Source organism: Amblyraja radiata, chromosome 21 (assembly GCF_010909765.2).
Source record: "Amblyraja radiata isolate CabotCenter1 chromosome 21, sAmbRad1.1.pri, whole genome shotgun sequence".
NCBI lineage: Eukaryota > Metazoa > Chordata > Chondrichthyes > Rajiformes > Rajidae > Amblyraja > Amblyraja radiata.
In genome coordinates, this window is record NC_045976.1 from 25980874 (window position 1) to 26004198 (window position 23325).

Sequence of the window (23325 nt, forward strand, 5' to 3'; positions counted from 1 at the left end):
ACAGCATTATTTTCTTGCACCATCCAGGAAAGGGAAGAAGGTTTAGGACGAAACATGGATGACTGATTTGGTTATTTTCCAACAATTGAATATTTTAATTCCCTTTGTTTATTATTTAGATTATATTTTTAGAGGAGACATCATGGTAACTGAATCTTCATTTTCTTCCTTTTTACGATGTTATGGTGCAGAATTTTATTTGTTATTCAACCCTGACTGGTTGGCCCAAAATGGAATTGGTAAACTGTTGTCATTGCAGATAGTGAGCTCTGCAATGATGTCTTATTCAGTTACTGCGTGGGATCTTGCCCACAGCAAGGCAAGGAGAATGTCTAATATTGAGCACCAAGACCCGTGCAACAATCATTTGCCTGGCATGAAATAATAAACATAGGATTTAGTGCTGAGTTGTGAACCAGCTCTTTGTTCTGAAATCAAGACAACCCCAGCAGGAGCACTCAGACACGTTAGATATTTCACTCACATCAGGTACAAGTTTGAGGGAGGTTAGATAAAAGTAGTAGAGGAGTGTTATTGCCAATCAGAACCACTCGAGGTATAGAGTACCCTCCATAATGTGTGGGACAAAGACCAATCATTTATTTATTTGCCTCTGTACTCCACAATTTGAGATCTGTAATAGAACCACATGTGGTTAAAGTGCACATTGTCAGATTTTAATAAAGGCCATTTTTATACATTTTGGTTTCACCATGTAGAAATTACAGCTGTGTTTATATATAGTCCCCCCATTTCAGGGCACCATAATGTTTGGGACACATGGCTTCACAGGTGTTTATAAATGTTCAGGTGTGTTTAAATGCCTCCTTAATGTGGGTATAAGGGAGCTCGCAGCACCTTGTCTTTCCATCACCTTTGGAAACTTTTATTGCTGTTTATCAACATGAGGATGAAAGTCAAAGAAGCCACTAAGAGACTGCGAAACAAGAATAAAACTGTTAGAAACATCAGCCAAACCTTGGGCTTTAAAGAGCAACCACAGTTCTGGAAAATGGTCTCGTGGACAGATGAGACGAAGATTAGCTTATATCAGAGTGATGGCAACAGCAAAGTATGAAGGAGAGAAGGAACTGCCCAAGATCCAAAGCATACCACCTCATCTGTGAAACACGGTGGTGGGGCTGTTATGGCCTGGGCATGTGGGGCTGCTGAAGGTACTGGCTCACCTATCTTTATTGATGATACAACTGCTGATGGTAGTAGCATAATGAATTCTGAAGAGTATAGACACATCCTATCTGCTCAAGTTCAAACAAACGCCTCAAAACTCATTGGCCGGCGGTTCATTCTATAGCAAGACAATGATCCCAAACATACTGCTAAAGCAATAAAGGAGTTTTTCAAAGCTAAAACATTGTCAATTGCCAAGCTTTCTACCAAGCTCTGGTGGGATGCGGGGGAGAATCAACGCTCTACATAAAAACAAAATGGGAAGCAGAATTAAAGATTCAAATAACAGAAGAAGAATGGTATCAAATGTGTGAAACATAACAAGCTCACTAGTATGGAGAGAATTTTGCTGGAAGAATCTATCTCGCTTTTTTATAACACCCAAAATAAAAAGCAGACAACTTGCTGTCCAACAACACCGTTGGAGGCTGTGTGGGCGTACGGAGGCAGACCACTCGCATATTTTCTGGAACTGTGTAAAAATAAGGCCATACTGGGAAAATGTTAATGCAGCTGTAAAAAATATCTTGGGTTATAAAATCCCAAATACCTGCCCTGTGATGTATCTGGGGCATATTAAAGATATTGTAAAACTAGAAGATACATATTTGATTAAAGTTTTGCTTGCAGCAAGTAAGAAGGCCATTACCAGGCAGTGGCTTAATGAAAAAAGTCCAAAACAGGAACAGTGGTTAGAAATTGTGCGAGACATCTTTAATATGGAGAAATTGACATATTCCTTGAGAGTCAAGGAGAATTCATTTGAGAAGATCTGGGAAAAATGGACAGTTTATTTGAGCCATGACACAAATTAGATAGATGCCGAGCTAGATATGGGAAGATTGCGTTATATAGAACTGGATGGTATGTTTGTATGAATATTGAATTATCTCCAGATAACTAATCAATGTAATGTTTTTTCTTTTTTTAAGTTGGTAAGTGAACCACACGGTCTTATTCCAATTTTTTTTGTTTTTATTTACTTTTTTTTTTTTCCCCTTATTTTTTTATTTTGATTGCTGTTTTTCTTACTTTGTTTTATTTATGGTGATGGTGTTGCACTGTTTTGTATATATCTCTTAAAAATCAATAAAAATGTAAGTGAAAATTTTGTTGTTGTCAATTCTTGAGTGGCCAAGTCAATCACCCAATCTGAACCCAATTGAGCATGCCTTTTGTATGTTGAAGAGAAAATTGAAGGGGACTAGCCCCCAAAACAAGCATAAGCTAAAGATGGCTGCAATATAGGCGTGGCAGGGCATCACCAGAGAAGACACCCAGCAACTGGTGATGTCCATGAATCGCAGACTTCAAGCAGTCATTGCACGCAAAGGATATGCAACAAAATACTAAACATGACTACTTTCATTTACATGACATTGCTGTGTCCCAAACATTATGGTGCCCTGAAATGGGGGGACTATGTAAAAATACTGCTGTAATTTCTACACGGTGAAACCAAAATGTATAAAAATGGTCTTTATTAAAATCTTTAATTATGTGTGATTTTTTTTCTATTACAAATCTCAAATTGTGGAGTACAGAGGCAAGTAAATAAATGATGGGTCTTTGTCCGAAACATTTTGGAGAGCACTGTAAATCTGGTGAAAATTGGTAATCCCTCATCTGCGTCGGAAGTCCGCAACCCCTTTGTAGATTGAATATTGGACATGACAGCCTGCCGGTATTCAGCTTGCTCATACAAATGAATGATGCTGAGTAGGTTATCCTGAAGTTCATGGCAAAAAAATAATCAGCGAGGAATGCTTTACTGTTTATGCTTATGAAATTTGATTTAAGGTATTCCACAGCTTGTATGCCAAGCAGCCATATCGGTACTGAGCCTGATATGGGATATCTTGTACTCTTCTCATTCCAGTGGTACATTCACTTAAACTAACTGAAGAAGGGTCTCGACCCAAAACTTCTCCTGTTCCTTTTCTCCAAAGATGCTGTCTGACCCGCTGAGTTACTCTAGCTTTTTGTGCCTATCTTCTGAATAAATCAATGTTTTATTTGATGAACTAAGGATTCATTTGTCAGATAGCAAGCTGATTGTGATGTTAACATACTATAACATCATCAGCATTGGACAGAAGATGCTTGTGATATGCAAAATAAACAGAAATACCATAAATACTCAACAGATCTGATGAAAGATCACTGACCTAAATTGTTAACTGTTTCACTCTCCGCAGATGCTGTCTGACTTGCTGGGTACGTAGGAACATGTGAACATATGAATTTAGGAACAGGATTGAATCCTTGATCTTGCTTTGCATTCACTAAGATCATAATTAATCTGATTGATTGATTGATTGAAAGATACAGCATGGAAACAGGCCCTTTGGCTCATCGAGTCCACGCTGACCATTGATCAACATTTACACTAGTTCTATGTTATCCCAGTTTAGCATTCATTGCCTACACACTAGGGGTAATTTACAGAGGGCAATTAACCTACAAACCTGTGCATTCTGGGATGTGGGCGGGAACCCATATGGTCACAGGGAGAATGTGCAAACTCCACACTCACAGGGCCTGAGTTCAGGATTGAGCCTGTGTCTCTGGTGCTGTGAAACAGTAGAACCAGTGTTGTCACTATGCCTTCCAAATTGTTTGTACAATTCCATCTTCCCACCTATCCTGGAGAGAGAGTAGAGGGTCTGAGGGTGGTTTGTGAACACATGGAAAAGCCGCTGCAGTCCTGAGCAATGGTCCACATCACCACCCCACCTGCAGCCATTAGCCCTCCACGTAGTCTGGCGGCTGCCCTGCCCATCCCTGCCTACGCAACACCTGATGTCGGGGGTTTACATCAGGCTCCTGACACAGCAGTTTGCAGCTGGAGATGTGTGCCTGGACTGGAGGCCCAAGAATGAGATAACCAATTGGCATTATGCACTGTAATGCTAAGTTGGCTACATGTGCAACTTTGTTAATTAATTTGTGAAGATTGTAGGTTTTTGCTTTTAATTTATTCCTGTGTTTATTTAATATTAATTTGTTTCATTTTGAATCTTGAGCATACACAAGGAGATGGTATACACATTATGCTGGTGGATAGCAGGATTGAATAAAGCATTTGAATTGTTGTTAAATAACCTCATGAAGTATTGCTGGATGTAGATCAGAAGAATGTATGCATTAATTATTGGAAACCTCAATATTCAGGACATGCTTGGGTTTCAACCTGTACCTTCAGCCACCTTTCCAAACGTCAAACTATAAAATACCCAAATCCAGCAGGATTTGGGGAGAAAAGAAACACCTGAATTAAAATCTTATTGAAGTTGCTTATAAACCTTGATGACATGTAATTTAAAAGAAAATTACATACCTGTCTTATTTTAGATGGTAGAGACCCCTCCTCTTCAGACCAGTTACTGCGGTAGTTGTATTGTTTTCCTCAATTGAATTTCTTTAATTGCTGGAATTTCCTGAGTAGTGGTTCAGGATCTGTCATATTCATAAGTCAGTACAAAAGTATTTTTCTTTAATTTTACAAGTTTCTTGCTTTTGCCTTTTGCCGCATTATTTCAAGTTAATTTCTGTTTTACTTTGAACTGAATGACATTTGTGACCACATTTTTAACATGCTAAACATGGTTAAAAAATGGTGACAAGGTAGATTGATTGCAGTGTATAGCAATGCGCTGTATGGAAGACAGACGTGACAAATGTATCAAACAAGGCGCATCTTTGGGGCAGGAGACTTATTAAGTTGTCACGCACATCATATTTCCGTTTAATTATATTGGATTTTGGCTCTCTACCTTTCAGGAATATATTACTGTGGAGTGTTGAATCAAGAAGAGTGCACAGCTTTTTATATATTAATTATTATTTATTTTCTTTGTTTTCATTAGGATAATGATGTTGTATACTACAATGCAAAAGATGACCTGATGAGTGTAAGTATGATTCAAATCTATGTTTTGTTTTACATTCAGGGTTATAAACCATCAGTGGTCTCACTCTTCCCTATATTTGAGGCGCCATGGGTATCAATGATTCCAGAGGAAATAACTAATTATTGATTAACATTTCTGAGGAATGCGCTGATAATCCTGGAAACGATGGCAAAGGAGCTTAAATATGCAAGAGGACCAGAGTACTGGATGGTTATCTTTCATGCGACGACCTGAATAAAATAAAACAAGGACTTAATAAATTCTAACATGATGACGTTGGTGGGGAAATTGTTTCAGTCGTGTTATTAGGATGGATTCAGATAGCTGGCATAAGAGGTTGAGGAACTGCAAGTCCTCTTTTAATTGCAGCAGCTCCAGTTGTTCTTCTTTGTTTCTGCCCATATGTGGATCTCTGCATCCCTACTCATTACAATGCCTGGGGGGCTACAGTGCATTGCACATGAACGGCCAGCAATTAAGCTGATACGAACCAGAATTAAAATTAAAATCTGAATTTTTAACCCTACTGAGATCCGTAATAGTCTCAGTTCACTACTGCTGTCTCTTGTCACATAGCATCAGAAAATGTGTTGCCGAGAAGTTGCATTTGAAACTTGTGTCATTGACACTTCCATGTCCTTCACAAACTGTGCCCAGTGAGGGTGAAATAAAAGGAAGCGTCAGTGTGAATTTGATGCTTTCCCTTGGATCAATTATTATATCTCGCTTCCCCTATTTTTTACTCTCTGACCAATGCTAATATTATTGACATTTGCCTAAGTAATGACTATCGACAAATGGGCATCACTTAGGAGTTTAGATATATCGCTCCTGAAAATTCCACCCCGAATTTCAATCAAGGTTGATTTTTTATGCATGTTACTAGAGTTCAGCAGTAAAGGTCCCTACCCCTTGGCAGATGACCACTACACGATATCTGGTGGTGGGCCGTCGTAGACGATGAAAGCATGGTTGTGCAGTTTCTTTGAGAATTGCACAAAGACCTGTGCGTGGGAGAGATGAAGGTGGAGAGCTGTTATATATACACACGAGCAACTCCACCCTCTTGGCCGCTGGAGCTGGACTCCAGTGCGCTGCTGAGCCGCCTTCGCTGCCGTTGAACCCTCCAGTGGATTTCCTCTGCCCAATCAGCCGGAACAGATTCCGCATGCTGGGCTGAGCAAGTCCCTAAACTCACCGGGGCGTTTGAGACCCGCCGGCTCTATATGATAACCTCTTTGATAATTGTGCATTTCCGTGACTTTCTTCAGTAACAGTGTTCATTATTACAGGTGTTAAAGCAAGACTACAGATTCAGGAGGTTCAAGGTTATGTGGATTTATTAGATCGTAGATCTGATGAATTTAGATTACTAGATATAGAACTTTCAAAAGATGGAACGACCTGAAGTTTTTATTTCATTTAATTCTGAAGTACTTCCCAAAATTTTAAAAATAATTTTGAAAGATTTGCATTCCTTTTATAATCTTAAAACCACTCCTGATTTGTCTCCTCTCCAATCCTGGGGTGGCCATCTCTTGATTAGGTTCTGTTTTTTGTGGATTCCATCACGTTATTCCTGTGATGAGTTTTAGCCAACTATTATACCTTGAGAGGCATCACCTCAGCCCCAGTCCTGACCGACTGAGCCACACAGAGAGTAAACCTACACCAGGTAATCAGACTCTGTAGCTGAGTTTTTTTTTTGTCCTTTTAATTTATATATCGTTTATTGCCAAATGGAGGAATGCAACTCATTTGAGAAAAAAAATGAAATGAATTCACATTCTCATTTCCAAAATTGCAATTTGTTTTGAAGCACTAAGAAGTTAGGCTAACATTAAATGTTGGCATTTGTGACTTACAGAGAGACGTAAAGGAGTTAGTTGGAGGTCACTTTTCTCCACTTTTAAATGGTCGGGGGAAGAAACTTAGAATTAACTGAAAAAAGAAAAACTCTCAGGTTTTGCAGCTTTATGAAAAACAACTCTGCCGATTCAGTTGTTTTTTTGTGACTGCTTGGCTGCAAATTCAGAGTATATGTTTTTAATATCCATTTCAATGATTAACTACAAATAATGACTATTTTACCAACATGTTTGTACTTTTATCATTTCTGAAAATACTCCCTCGTATAGACTGACTTCCTTCAGCAGCCAAGACCCAAGATTTTGTTTCTATAATATGCCCACTCCTGCTGCTGAATGTGTCAGCACTTTGCTGGTTTACTGCACTCATTGGTTTGTGGCTACAGAAGCCGGGTTCTCTACTCGACGGGGGGTGCTAAAGGGCAGAAAACTACGATATCCTCTCGCCCATATCCAGACTTGTTGAAAGATGCTTTTAAAACAAAACAATAACTTTCCTTATTCCTTTTCTACCTATGGCGGACTACAGATGTAAGGTTTTAAGAAGCTGAGCGAATCTATGGTTACTCGTTCCAGTTGGAAGTTGGGAAGTACTAATTAACCACAGTTTTGGACTGATTCCCAAAAACCAAGCAATGGAGAGCCTCAATTACAAATGTTGTCTTCTGTGGCATGAACAATAACTGTAAATACGCCGATTTCAACAAGACATCTAATTGTGCCATAAGAGTGAAACTGGTGAAGTCAGGTCTTACACTAAACCTATAGAAAGTTGCTCAGGGCCTTTATGGTACAAGAGCTTACTTGAAGATGTTCTATAAAGTGTTTATTTGGGTGAGGTTTGGCGTGCCGATGATGTTGAAACATTGGATGACTGTTGCTTTTCAGCCAATAACTGATTTGGTGAAGGGATTATAGAAAATTAATTATTTTACATTATTTTTTGTTTACGTGGATTATATCTCAATTTTGCTCACTGGTTTTCCTGCAAACTCTCCTTGAAATTTATCAGGCATGGATAATTTAATTTGAATAAAATATTTAATGTGTTATGTGGAATAGCAAAGCAAGCACAATATAGGAATGTGTACTATGCCTACATGTTCCATCCGGACCTATTCAACTAACTTCACTGAATATTCCTAATTCCTTTACCCCTCAAACCTCCATTTCAATGCTTCCAAGCAGTTAACCTTAACCATGTGTCCAGTGTGTTAACCGTAACCGTGTGTCCAAGCTGTTAACCGTAACCATGTGTGTGTTAACTGTAACCATGTGTGTGTTAACCGTAACCATGTACTCCACTCTCTGGATAAAGAACGTAGCTCTACCTTTGACTGAAAACCTCCAGCTTTGCTTTCTCCACATGGAGACATGGAGATTCAGCTTTGTTTTGGGCTGTAGAGGAGTGTTTTCCTTATTCACACAATGAGAAATGCCTTGTGCATGTAAGTATTGCAGATCCTGGCTCTTCAAAAGCAGCTTCAAAAGAAGATAACATTTTGAATGTTCTTTTCCCAGCATGATAGGAAGTTTGGGAATTGGTGGTTTCACAAAGATTTTCGCCTAGACAATAGACAATAGGTGCAGGAGTAGGCCATTCGGCCCTTCGAGCCAGCACCTCCATTCAATGTGATCATGGCGGATCATCCCCAATCAGTACCCCATTCCTGCCTTCTCCCATAACCCGTGACTCTGCTATCTTGAAGAGCCCTATCTAGCTCTCGCTTGAAAGTATCCAGAAGTATCATGGGTGAAAAATGACCTTTAGCACCATACTTCTCCAGTGATCAATGGGACAATGTACTGTAAGTGTTCCCTGGGGTCTGTAATCTCCATAGTTACTGCCATTCCCCAACATTTACCCCGCCCCGATGGACGGCAAGTAGCGAAGCTTTTAGAGCTGTAAAGGAGCTGTCCCACTTGGGCGACGTAATTGGCGAGTTTGGAAGAGTTTGAAAAAATGACATGTTGAAGACCTCCTTCGGCTATGTTGAAGACCAGCTTCATCTAGCTACGATTAGCTACTACTAACTTCGGGAAAATTGGACACCGAATAGTGGAGAGTGAAGACGACCTCCTTTGACCTCCCTTCGACCTCCCTTCGACCTCCCTTCGACTATGATGAAGACTATCTATGACTACCCTCGACTATCTTTGACTACCCTCGATTACCTATGACTAACATACCGACCTACTACGACCTACTACGACTAAACCTACGAGTAAAAAAAATATTGATTTTTTTCCTTGGCGCTCTTTTTTTACTCGCGGGCAATTTTTAACATATTGAAAAAACCGCTGAGGCCTCGAGGATGTGGAGACCACTCTCGAGCATGAAGGAGAGTTACGAAGACCTCCTACAACCTCGTGGTGACCATGCTGCAAGTATAAGTCGAGGACAAACTCGCCAGAACTCGCAGATTAGGTCGCCCAAATGGGACAGGCCCTTAACCTCACAGCACCAGAGACCCGGATTTGATCCTGACCTCAGGTGCTGTCTGAGTGGAGTTTGCACATTCTCCCCGAGACTTACCTGGGTTTCCTCAGGGTGCTCCTGTTTCCTCCCACATCCCACAAAAACGTGCAGGTTTGTAGCGTATTTGGCCTCTGTAAATTACTCCGAGAGTGTAGGGAGTGGATGAGAAAGTGAGATAACATGGAGCAAGTGTAATCGGGTGGTCAATGGTCAACATGGACTTGGTGGGCCGAACGGCTTATTTCTTTGCTATATCTCTAAACTGAACTGAAATAAACTAAACCTCACCCAAATAAACAATTTAATAAAAGCCTTTAGGACCATTCATATGGATTCACAAGGCTCCTGTTTAATGTAAACTGGAACAGGGCCTTATTTCCAAGATGAGGCCTGCTCCTAGTTTTAAGATCCCGGATTACCGAACAGTACATAGCTGTGCACTCAGAATCCTTTGTCGAGGCAAAACCCACTTGTGGATGGCCATGAACATGTGTACATTCTGTACACACATTGAAGTGCCAATAGCTCCTTTTAGCAGGAGCATTATACAGTATATAAAAATGTCATGCTGTTTGAGACAACTTCTAACTTTCCGTAATTTCAAATACTTCTGTTATTTTGCCACGTTATGATATCTTTTCAAATCTGTTCATTCTTTCCTCATAGCTATAATCTTTGTAAATGTTCATTCATCATCTCCAGCAGCTCTATTTTCTTAGCACTCAAATAGTGGTCGAGCCAAGATTTTATATAGGTTTCAACATGACTTCCCCACTTTTGAACTATATTCCCTTCAAATAAACTTACTGCTTGCTTTGTATTTTAATACCCCCATAAACTCAGTTCTTAGTGAATTGTGTATTTGTACTTCCACGTTACATTGCTAATCTAGTATTTTTCCAAATAATATGTGACCTTATTTTTCTCAATAAAATATAAACTTCACATCTATCTGTGCTGTAATCTCTTATGCCAATTTTATGCCCATTTTACAATGGCACCTTGTATTTTGATGTCTTCTCAATCATTTGATAAAGGCCTTCATGGTAGGTTGATCCAGAAGATTAAGATGCAAGTGATCCATGGTGACTTCGCCATTTGGATTCAGAACTGGCTTACTCATCAAAGACAGCAGTTTGTGATGGTGTGGTGTTATCCTGGCTAGATGTCTGTGACAATTGGAGTTTTGCAGGGACCTGTGCTGGCACCTCTGTTGTTTATTTAGTAAAATTGTTGATGTTGCATCCTTTCTGAGAGGAAGGCTGTCAGAGTCATATGGCAGGATATAGATCAGCTTCATAAATGTGTGGAGAAATGGCTCCTGGAGTTTGATCTGACCAAGTGTGAGATGTTGCACTTTGAAAGAATTTAAAGGAGATGTGCGGGGCAAGTTTTTTTTGGCAAAGATAAGTGGTAGATGCCTGGAACATGCTGCCAGCGGTAGTGGTGGAAGCAGGTGTGATAATAGCATTTCAGAGTCTTTTCAATAGGTACATGGATATGCAGGGCATGGAGAGATTTGGATCCTGTGCATGTAAAGGAGATTAGTTTAACCTGGCATCATGTACGGCTTGGACATTGTGGGCCAAAGGACCTGTTCCTGTGCTGTACGGTTCCATGTTCCAGTGGTGGTTATTCTCAATTTCCTCTTTTCTCTAATTTGTTTGCATATTTCTTCTTCTACCTGTCTTGCTTTAAATTGTGGTCTGTGAACACTCCTCATTAATGTGATACTTCTTTCATTATCGATTATCTTTGTATATGGATTCTACTTTTGCCATGCTTGTGCTTGCATTACCTTTCCTACGGCCATGACCCTATTTTACTGTTAACTTTGCCTATTCCACATTCCCCTTTTTTCCCCTGCAATGGCTAAATACCGTTTACGCGTTCATATTTAACTCTGCCTCCTGATTTTCCTGTGGTCATATCACAATAACCAGAACGTTGACAGGTTTCTTACTTGGTATCATCGGCTTCAACTGTCCCATTTAATTAATCATATTACATGTACTGCCCTTAAAGAGTGACTCATTTTATTAGCTGTTCATCCCACATAACTTTGAAGTCTTGTTCCGTGACCCTACTTAGTACCTGATAATTTGTTATGTCCTAGTTTAGCATATACTTTGTTGTTCTAATTTTTATTAGGCTTCATTTTGGATTCCTCTTGTGGATTAATTGTTTAACCATCCCATTGTCACCTTCCCATTTATTCTTTTTGCTGATAAAGCGTCCCATTATAACCAATTAATTCCCTCACAATTAATTTTATAGTCATAAATCTGTAGTGACACTGTCAGAGCACAAACTGCAGGTATTTGTACATCTTTAACTTTTAAAAATGGCCAGATTCTTCACAAGAGTGAGCATCAAACGGAATTTGATTGAATGTAAATTTTCTTTTTAATGGTGATTCAATCCCACTTTGAATCCATTCCCCTTAAATTCATGATCTACTTTGGGGACTGCCAGTCTAAGAGAATATAATTCAACAACTAACTGCCAAATTGTAATAGATGAAAAATTGAATCTTGGGATCATTTCATGTGGGACGTTCCATTCCTTTTCTGATTGCATTTCAGTTCACTCTGGAGATGGATCTATTTCTTTTGAATGTAATTGCATTTAGAGGACAGGAGGCCATTTTGTGCAACTGGGCTCCTCTGGAATGCTTTCTCCTGCCTTAAATCGGTCCAGGCGTAATTATATGGCTTATATTTTACTGAATTCCCACAGTGGTTCAGCTGTCATTTCAGATTCTGCTGCAGATTGAGATCAATTCCCAGAAACTTAATGCGAATGATTCATTTTGTATCCATTTTACTGTGGGGGATCTGGGTAGAGAATTGGGAAAATAAATGCTACGAAAGATCTGAGCCATTCTCTTTCCAGCTGAGCTAGTTGACATTTATGGTGTGGTTACTGGTGAGCAGCTTTTTCCATGAGGTGCAGTATCAGCACTGATTACTTTTCTGAAGCTAATGAGACTTCTCCTGCGATTGAATAACCAAAAGCATATACCATCACTCTGAATACAACTGCCTGACTTCTGGGAAATAACAGAGCCTGTATCAACTGAATTTGCTATTCTGCTCCTCTTACCTGTCTATAGCAGTTGATATTGACCATGATGATGGTCAGTTTCATCATTGGCGTTGGAGAAAGTCCAGAGGAGGTTTACGGGAATGATCCCGGGGATGATTAGGTTAACGTATGAGGAACATTTGATGGCTCTGGGCCTTTACTCAATGGTGTTTAGAAGGATGAGGGGGGGGGGGGGGGGATCTCATTGAAACCCACAGAGTAATGAAAGAGTAGATGTGGGAAGGATGGTTCCAGTAACGGGAGAGTGTATAACCAGTGGGCACAGAGGATGTGCCTTTAGAATGGGGATGAGGAGGAATTTATTTCGCCAGAGGGTGTTGTATCTGAATAATTCATTGCCACAGATGGCGATGGAAGCCAAGTCATTGGGTATTTTTAAAGCAGAGATTGATAGGTTCTTGTTTGCTAAGGTGCCAAATGTTGTGGGGAGAGGGGGATGAGAAGGGAAAATAGATCAGCCACAATCAAATGGCAGAACAGGCTTGATGGGCTGAATGGCCTAATTCTGCCCCCCTATGAACATGAACTATTGTGATTTTTTTCTCATCTATTCCTTCTTTCCTTCACTTTCCACCTTTGGAGATCCCTTCACAAACCTCTAACTATGTGATCAATTCTCTCTTGTTTAATTCATTTGTGCTTGGAGTATACCTACTTGTTTGTCATCTCTCCTGAGCGGTTATTTTCTTCAATTGATGCACCTCTGTCTCCTTCCCCTTTCCTTCCTAAATGTCTGTACGTCTAGGTTTAAAAGCAAATGAGCCTTGCCATTAACCAGCTGTCTGCAGTTTACTTTCTCACTTTAGGGAGGATTTGGAGATAATTCCAGTGCTAAAGATGCAAATAGCAGTGTAAAGTCTGTCTAGAATTAACAAACCGTAGCACACTGTGATTGCAGAAGAAAATTAAAGTGACATTGATGGTGTGGCCTTGTTAGAGATCAACGCATCGAGAGATCTAGAAGCGTTCAACTGATATTGAAAAGAGAATCTCCAGCATAAAAAACATTTGATGCATTGCTAGGTGAGAGAGCTAGGATGTAGGAGGTTCTCAGAGTTCCACAGTAATGGCTTCCATCCTATAAAAATACACAGGATAAAAACGTGTTAAGGACTTTCAGAAAATAGGGAAATTATGACTACCAGATAAGGTTGAAAAGGTTGGTAATTCTCTTTTAAATAGAAAATAATATTCTAAAGACCTTCATCATATTTTCTTGCTCAGTTGATGGGTGAGGCAAGGTGATGTGTAGAAAAAAATTCCAATTATGATCAAAATCCAAATATACTTCATATCTGACTGTAGAGCTTTGGACACAAAATTCTGATACTGCAATGTAGAGGCTGTGCTTAATGCTGGACAGGTCCGCTGTCTGACAAACCATTAAACTGGGGCTCCACCTGCTCTCTCAGGCGGTCATGAAAGAACCAGTGACGCACTGTGAAGAAAGGCAATGAAATACCTCGTGTTGCTCCTCAATCGGGATCAGTAAAATAGGTTGCCCAGCTAGTATCTCATTGCTGCAGTGTGCAAATGCATGCTGTCCATCTCTCTCTGGCAGAATGGGGAGGGCTCTCTTGTTATGTAGTGATGCACCCGTCCCTTTTAAGCAAATCACAATGAAGGTGGAGCTGAGACCAAGATCAGAGGAGGTGCAAGGAGCCACACATTTCCCACTTTTGTACATCCTCAATACTTTGACAGTGACCATTCTGCTCAGTGAGTCACAGAACAATGTTGGAGTCATAGAGTCATAGAGTCATAGAGTGATACAATGTGGAATTCGGCCCACCTGCCTGCGCTTGGTCCATATATCTCCAAACCTGTCCTATCCATGTACCTGTCTACACCTATCACCCTTTTGTGTCAAAAAGTTACCCCTTGGATTCCTACTAAATCTTTTCCCCTTCGCCATGAACCTATGTCCTCTGGTCCTCGATTCCCCTACTCTGGGCAAAAGATTCTGTGCATCTACCTGATCTGCTCCTCTCACGATCTTATACACCTCTATAAGATCACCCCTTATCCTCCAGTGCTCCATGGAATTGTGACCAGCCTGCTCAGCCTCTCCCTATATCTCACACTCTCTAGTCCTGGTAAATCATTTCTGAACCATTTCAACCTTGACAATTTCTTTCCTATAACATGGTGCCCTGAACTGAACACTATATTTTAAATATGGTCTCACCAACATCTTATACAACTGCAACATGACCTCCCAACTTCTGTACTCAATATTCTGACGGATGGCCAAAGTGCCAAAAGCCTTTGAGACCACATTATATACCTGCAACTCGACCTTCAAGGAACCATGAACTCTCCTGAACACTTTTGAGGAATTGCACCCTATCTGAACCCTTCACGCTATGATTTTCCCAGTCTATATTGGGAAAGTTAAAATCCCCTACTACAACAACCTTATTTGACCTGCAGCTGTCTGCAATCTCCCGGCACATTTGTTCTTCTAATTCCCATTGACTATTCGGGGGTCTGTAGTGCACCCCCAATAAAGTGATCATCCCTTTCTTGTTCCTCAGCTCACTAGACGAACCGTCCGTAATGTCACCTCTGAACACAGCCGTGACATCCTCCTTAACCAATAATGCAACCCCCCCGCCTCTTTTTCTCTCGCCCATGTCTCTCCTGAAGCTCCTGCACCCCGGAACATTGAGCTGCCAGTCCTGTCCCTCCCTTTACCAGGTTTCAATCATGGCCACAACACCCCAGTTGCTCATACCTATCCATGCCCTAAGTTTATCTGCATTACCCGTCGGGCCCCTTGCATTAAAATACATGCAGTTTAAACCAACCCTCCTTCCTCGTTCTCCGCCTTCCACCTGCATATTCTGTCCACTAACCTTTCCCACACCACCCTCCATACCAACTTCTAGCCTCTCACGTGCCTCTGTCCTGCACGAGATCCCACTCCCTGCCAATCTAGTTTAAACCCTCCCGTGTAGCATTAGCAAACATTCCCACTAGGCTGTTGGTCCCCATCCAGTTTAGGTGCAACCCGTCCCTGTCATACAGGTCACCCCTGCCCTGGAAGAGATCCCAATTATCCAGAAATCTGCACTGTGCTGCAGCTGCACTTCTTTATCTGTCACCTCATCAACTACTTTAGGGCTAATTTGTAAATTACTCGAACCTGGGCCTTTGACCTTCTTTTTAAATCTTCTTTCCCTCTGACTCACTTACTTCCAGCCAATATTTGCTCTCTCTGCTTCTGGCTGCTGCTTCTCTCCGAAGATTAAAGACACAGGGAACTGCAGATGCTGCTTTACAAAAACAAGGTTTGATGGTGAAGGTTAGTTGGGAGAAGGTTCGATGGGCATTGAAGACAAAGGAATGGAACAGACCAATATTGGAATTGGAAGAGCTAAGGATTCAAATCCGTATGGAATAGAGAGGTTTCGAATCCGTATGGAGTAGACTTGATTTTTTTCCTATTTTTCCCATTCAGCATAAAGCCAAATGAGATATTCTAATCAAGGCTTTGATGGTGCAAGTATGTGGGCTGCAGGGCTGGGGAGAGGTGGTTGAGGTGGAGATAGGTGACAATACTGCCCCATGTCTACCACTGCTGAAAGGCGGAAACACCTTGTGGTCTGATCTTGTGTTGAGCTTCTCTGCCACCCATGAACCCCTGATACTGCCTGTGTCCAACCCAGGTTGTATTCATATTCCAGGGTCCCACTGACTCATGACTGGAATTATAGAGTCATTTTCATTTCAGCCAAAAGATGCAAGACATCATTTTAGATGTCCACATAAAAAAAAAAATTTTTTGGTACTGCCATTAATTTATTATCGTCACCGAGATACCGTGAAGAGCTTTGTTTGTTTGCTCTCTATGCAAATTACACCATAATTTAGTACAATCAAACCACACACAAGTACAACGGGTAGTGAAGAAATACTAGAGTGTAGAACATAGTGTGACAGTGTTATGGCATTACAGTTACAGAGAAAAAATGTAGGTTGGTAGATCAAATGAGGTAGGTTGGAAGATCGAGAGCACATCTTATTTATGGAGTCAGTATTATTCAGTAGTCTGATAACAACAGGGAAGAATCTGTACCTGAATCTGGTGGTACGTCTCTCCAAACGTTTTGTATCTTATGCCTGACGGGAGAAGCGGGCATGACAGAGGAGAAAATGGTCTTGATTATGTTGGCTGCTTTCCCAAGACACTGTGCAGAGGCTGGTCTGTATGATGGACTGGACAAAATGCACAACTCTGCAATTTCTTGCTATGAAACTGGGAAAATAAAAGTACAATCATGTTCGTAGATTTGAAAAATTTTAGCTGGTTCTAAAATTTTCTCTTTGTGTTTTTAACATTTCTAAAACAAAAAAAAATAATCACCTTGTATTTTTATATGTCATCATTGTCCAATTACTGGAAAACTAGTTTTCATGTGTAAATGAACCTTTTATAGCAAGATGGTTCAGGCATTAACAACATGATAAAATAATCTCATTTCAGCTGTGATGTCTTTGTAGTCCGAGATCATGCTCAAAGTGCAGGATTGTGTGAAACACTCAGAGCTGCAAAATATTCATTCTTTGATTATTCTTCTCCCCCAAAAGTCTGATAGAAATGAAAGCCGCCCAAGGATCAAACCTGACTTTCAATTCAACCAAGACTTCCGTCGTCGTGTGGACTTCAACAACACCGCTGTCCACATCCCCACCGACATCTACGAGGGCTGTGAGTATTCTCCACTCTTTGTGTGATGTATCCGTTTCATTGGAAAATGTATCAAACTCTCAACGATACATGGCTGCTGTCATTAAGCACTCTCAGTTTAAAATGGCGGACTTAATGTATTAAAGAGACCCTCAGAAACAGACTAGCAAATTCATACGCATTCTTATTATTCAAATATAAATATTTTTTCATATGGATTTTAAAGGACAACTGAGAAATTTTAATCTTTGGGTACATTATCTGTTGGGTTATTTAAGGAGGCAAAGTAGAGATTTATACTGGAGGATAAACAATTGCACTGCCTATGTGTGTACTGGCATCTGAGAGGAATGGAGATGATCTTCAAAATACTTTACTGCTGTAAGCCTGTTACTTTTTTATTGACCAGTCCACTATTTCTATGTTAATTTTATGAGTCCCTATTTTGCGGTAACTAGCAAACAATGCGGCCCATGGTGGTGTGAATAAGTCTGCATCCATCCATAACTGGACCACTATGCCCAAGGGGATCCATTATACTCTGCAATCAGTACCATTATCAAAGGCACCAATGCCATATACTGTAGGGAGTTTGTGTGAAGGTTGTGTAATGGCTTTTTTATGTCCCATTTTCAGTATTTAATGCAGGTAAGTCAGTTTTCATCTTAAATTGTGTGGTAAGATGATGACTTCTTCGAGTGACTTCTTCAAGTGACTGCTCATTAGGAGCTGATGCTTTTAACACAAGCCGTACAGGTTGTTCACGAGGTTCTGATTTATTGTTTATTGATGTATAGACCAGATTTATTCCCATCCGATACACAGGTTGCCTTCTGACAAATAAGTAACATTTGGCGAATGTCCTATTAGGCTGAACAGTCGTCATGTTTCCTTCTCAGTGCAGTGTGGAATAGGCAGTGGTTGTATTACATTTTAATCTAAAAAAGGTATCCAAGTACTGCATCAACGGTTGCATAGTCTTTCTAAGCACCAGAGCACGTTCCAGATATCAGTCTTGTCTCACTCAGCTTGAAAGTTGCATTGACCTGATACTTGATTATAAAACGTGACGTATGCTGCTTGCTGTAATGGGAACTGCTACTGATACCCAGAGGATGATTTGAATTCTTACCTAAAATATTTGAATTAAGGTGTGTTTTGCCCTGCAATTAAACTGTCATAAGGTCATAAGTAATAGGAGTAGAATTAGGCCATTCGGCCCTTCAAGTCTACTCTGCCATTCAATCATGGCTGATCTATCGCTCCCTCCTAACCCCATTCTCCTGCCTTCTCCCCATAACCTTTGACACTATCAACAAGAACATTCAGTACAACCATGCTGAAAGAAATTGCAATAATGCTTTGTTCCTGTAATCCAGTGTCGACAACTAAATCATTGACGCAAAGGAAAACTACCAATACTATTTACAGATAACTGACATGGGCCTATTGAGCCTTTCCAACTGGTGTTCAACAATTGGTACCATGCTTACAACTATGTTGCAACATCATTTGGTTCCATCTTTACAAAAAGCACCAGTGGGTGGGCGGGACTTCCAGTGCTATGCTCACCGTCTGTTTTTTTTTAACAAATTCCTACCTCACGTGAATAAAAGCTGAACCAATCTTCAGCCAAAAATTCTTGCCTGCCCCTAATTCATTGTAAATCATTACTCATCATGTATTTGAATGGGGTTGGATCCCATCATCATCTAACATCTTTCTTACAACAAGGCAGTCCTCTGGGATTGAGGATGACCTGCTCCCACCCTGGGTTTGCGGTTTTGGAGGTAGCTGATGAGGCCAGTATGGGAGCCATAGGTGGGAGTATTTAAATTCAAATAATTAACTAACACCTAGTGAATAAATACCTGGTGATCGTGCAGATAATTATTTGTTGATTAAAGTCACATGATGCACTGATGGCCTTTAAGCATGTAAATCTCTCATCCCTAACTGTGGTGCAACGGTAGAGTTGCTGTGACAGTGCCAGAAACCCAGGTTTGATCCTGACTACGGATGCTGTCTGTACAGAGTTTGTGCGTTCTCCCTGTGACCGCGTGGGGTTTTTCCGGGTGCTTCACTTTCCTCCCAGTGTTCAAAGACATGCAGGTTTGTAGGTTAATTGGCTTCTGTAAGTTGTCCCTAGTGTGTAGGATAGAACTAGTGTGCGGATGATCACCAGTCAGCGTGGACTCGGTGGGCGGATGAGCCTGTTTCCACACTGTATCTCCAAACTAAATTAAATTAAAAAGTAATTATGCCAGACTGTGGGTCTACTAATGTGGTTAAATGTCACTGGTGGATGATGTTCAAATTCAAGTTACATTTATTGCCACATGCACCAATTGTTACAGTGAGATTTGAGTTACCATACAGCCATACGAATAAAAAGAACACAATACACAATAGAATTTAACATGAACATCCCCACACAGCGGAATCAACGTTTCCCATTGTGAGGGAAGGCAATAAAGTTCAGTCATCTTCCTCTTGTTCACCCATGGTCGGGGCCTTTGACCCCTCCGCAGTCGCCGCTATAGTGGCCCGATGCTCAGGCCCTCTCGCCGGGATGATCGGAGCTTCGGCGCGGAACGGAAGAACACTCTCAGCGGCTTGGAGTTTCCGAATCAGCCGTTTCTTACTGGAGACCGCGGCTTCCGAAATCCACAGGCCGAGCTGGGTGGAGCTCCAACACTGGCGACCCTCGGCAAAAGTTCCCAGGACTCCGCGATGTTAAAGTCAGCGCCGCCCGCAGCTAGAAGCTCCGCAAACCACAGCTCCACGATGTTAAAGCAGCAGGCCCAACACTCCGGAGCTCCAACACGGTGATCCCCGGTAAGGCATTGTCCCACTCCGCGATGGAATTCAGTGCTGCGCAACTGCTGAAGCTCTGACCGGTCTCCGGTAGGAAAGGCCGCACCAATCTAGTTGGTAGGCGCGAGGGGGGGGGGTAGACGAAGATGCGACTCGGATAAAAGACGCATCTTGACCAGGTAAGTGACTGGGACACCGTTTCCCCGCTTCCCCCCACCTCCCCCACATAAAAACGACTAAGATACCTTTAAAACATACTTAGTGACATACTAAAAATAGCAATGTTATAAAATTTTGAGATTTTAAAAATCAAGTCTGCATAAAAATAAGTTTAATTTGACACCTAATTCACTTTCATATCTCAAGTATTTAAAAAGTTATGGCCATTTTCATACTGGGAAATGAGCATCTTGTTCCCTATTGATTTTCTATGGACATAACAAAAAAGCTGTGATCGTGAACAGTCAAAAGCCCATAAATTTCTTAAAAATTAAGAGAACTGAATGAAATTTTCAGTTATCATAGATTGAAGCATTCTGAAACAAATATAAAATTATCTTACTTGGATGACCTGAAATTAAAGCATATAATTAGTTAGTTACCTAATTGTAGCTAATTTCAGACTTCAATTACTAGATCTAAACATCTATCCATTTCTTAATAAATGATTAACATTTTTAAATAGCCTAAATGTCCAAATAATATTCACAAATAATTCACAATAAAACATGATTTTTAAATCTCATTTACATTAATTTATAGGCCAAATGGAAGGAATTTAGTGTTCAATTGCTGTAAATTAAAGTCCATTTAAATCAGCTTTCCAGTGGGTCCCTGTGAACGCGCTGGTTTAGAACGTTCACATTGCGGTAGATTTGTGCCCCCAAATGCCCAGAAAAATACTGCGGGATATAATGGGCCCAAAATGAGCTCCTCGCAATATTAAACTTTGTATAAAGGGATCTTTAGAAGCCCTTTTTAATGTAAAAATATACAACCTACCTTCTGCTATTTGCTTTATGAGACCCTGCGGTTGCTGGTGTTCGCGGGTTTAGAGGTTGATTTTTAAACTACTATAACTATTATACGAGGCCTTTAAAACTAATAATAGCTTTTGCGACGGGGTCTTCCAGCGATTTTTCGTTAATAATTAACTAGGCTGAACATCTTCGATTTGAACAGCCTAGCGAAAATCGCGTTTTAAACCCGCCCCCTCTAAACGGCGCCACAATCGCGCACACCCGCAGCGACAGATTTTCAGCGACGCTTCAGGTAGGCTTTGCAACATACCTACTAAAAATAACAAAAAAGGCTGATAGGACGAACAATTGCTGGCGAGGCTGCCACACTCGATGGCGCCACCCGATGGATTTCCACGTCAGAATGAGAATTTGACGAACATGTACCAAACTGTGACATCTTCAGTTTATTCAGAAACGGATATGAAATGTTATACATCTCCATTGGACCACTGGAAGGCATCACAGTCAAAAGTTACTTCCAGTACATGCTGATGATGTGCTGATCATAAGCTTTTGTCCATGCTCGCTCACTTAAAGAAAACGTTGCTGTAAAATACCTTGGTTGAATTGAAAGCACTTGTCAACCTGGTAGCGAGAAAGGACAATTTAATCTTATGCTTTATATTTAGGAGACATCTGATTTTGGTTGTTAGCACTCAGTGGGCGTGAGATTTGGTTGCTGATATTGACCAGCGACTGAGCTATTCGTTAATTGCACGGTGTTTTTTAATCTGAGCTGTCAGTTATTGAGGGTGGAGTGTGGGGATTCTAGGGAATTGCAGTAGATGTGTCTGTCCCTTTCTTGGTCATTTCATGAACTGTTTAATATCAGCATTGACTCCACTTTGACATTCGATGTTAATTACATGTGACCAGTAGCGGACTGGGTCTAAAAATATTGGTTGCCAGGAGACAAAGGGGGCCCACTTCATCAGGGGCCCACTTGATATAGGGGGCCCACTTCATCAGGGGCCCACTTGCCATTGGGCAAGCTGACACCCTAGCCAGTCCGCCACTGCATGTGACTGATTCTTCACCATTTACCGGTTTCCTCCCACGCTCCATAGATGTACAGGTTTGTAGGCTAATTGGCTTGGTAAAATTGTAAATTGTCCCCTTGTATGTGTAGGATAATGTTAGTGTAGGGGGTTCGCTGGTCGGCACGCCGAAGGGCCTGTTTCCGTGCTGTATCACCAAACTACACTAAACTAAACTAAACTGGAATAAAATAAACTAAAATAAACTAAACTAAACCATTTGTGTTATTCAAACTGAATCAATTTCAGTTTTACCACTTGCGGGTGTGTCTCTGTGATATTAGATATCTAAGAGATAGATTCTTGATTAGTACGCGTGTCAGAGGTTATGGGGAGAAGCCAGGAAAATGGGATTGGGGGGAGATGGATCAGTCATGATTGAATGGCGGAGTAGCCTAATTCTGCTCCTATATCTTATGATCTCATGAAGTCTCACAGCGTGAATGCTCTCTCATTCGGGTCACCAAGGTTTTCTCCTTCTCTGTGTACAACTTGTGCTTTTTTATATTTCCTTTTTCATTACATTGTTAGTCTTGTGTCTTCAGCTATGTCTCAGACTGCCTGCTCTCAGCCCATTTTCATGGGCATCTTTCATGTAAAAAAAATATATATATTATGATGACTTCAATATTTCCTCCCTGAAACAATTAGTAGTTAGTTCAATAAAAAATATCTGATAGCATGTTGCAGATATTTTATTCACTAAGACGTTGTTGTCTGCTCCTAATTTCTGCTACGGGAAAGCCTTGTTGGATCAAATGATGAGTGATTTGCCATGGGATACCCAGCCTTAACTTGCTGCTGTGGCTGCTCCATTTAACTTTCCTATTAGTGCTGATCGTAGAGTATTGATGCTGGTAACTCAGCAATGGTAATGAATACCTTTGGCTGTCAAGGGTTGTTAGACTCTCTTGTTGGGCATGATCATTGCCTATGATCTGTAGTATACAGATGTTTTTTTATTACTTAGAGATTCAATATGTGTGGCTGAATGTTGTTCAGGTCCTGAAATGTACAAGCATGGACTACCTTATTGGTTGAAGAATTAACAGTGGAATTGAGCATTGTGCAATTGTCAGCAAATCCTCCCACTTCTCACCCTATGATGGAGGGTAAACAGTGATTAAAGCAGGTAGTTTGAGCCTTGGATATGGTGTTGAAGAATTTCTGTAACGTGTGTGCTTCCCAGTTTTCCT

General features: G+C 40.8%; 1 protein-coding gene across 9 annotated transcripts in view; it reads left to right on the forward strand.

The window, feature by feature from the left end:
• The window catches only part of cacna2d1 (calcium voltage-gated channel auxiliary subunit alpha2delta 1), a 515041-nt gene that overhangs the window by 210309 nt on the left and 281407 nt on the right, over positions 1 to 23325 (forward strand). For 6 of the 9 annotated variants that reach the window (XM_033039801.1, XM_033039800.1, XM_033039804.1 and 3 more), the window contains exons 5-7: positions 5061 to 5105; positions 6398 to 6433; positions 17154 to 17274. In XM_033039801.1, the coding sequence (XP_032895692.1) occupies positions 5061 to 5105; positions 6398 to 6433; positions 17154 to 17274 (202 nt within the window). The remainder of the gene's footprint in view (positions 1 to 5060; positions 5106 to 6397; positions 6434 to 17153; positions 17275 to 23325) is intronic. The other 3 variants (XM_033039807.1, XM_033039809.1, XM_033039808.1) reach the window with 1 other exon arrangement.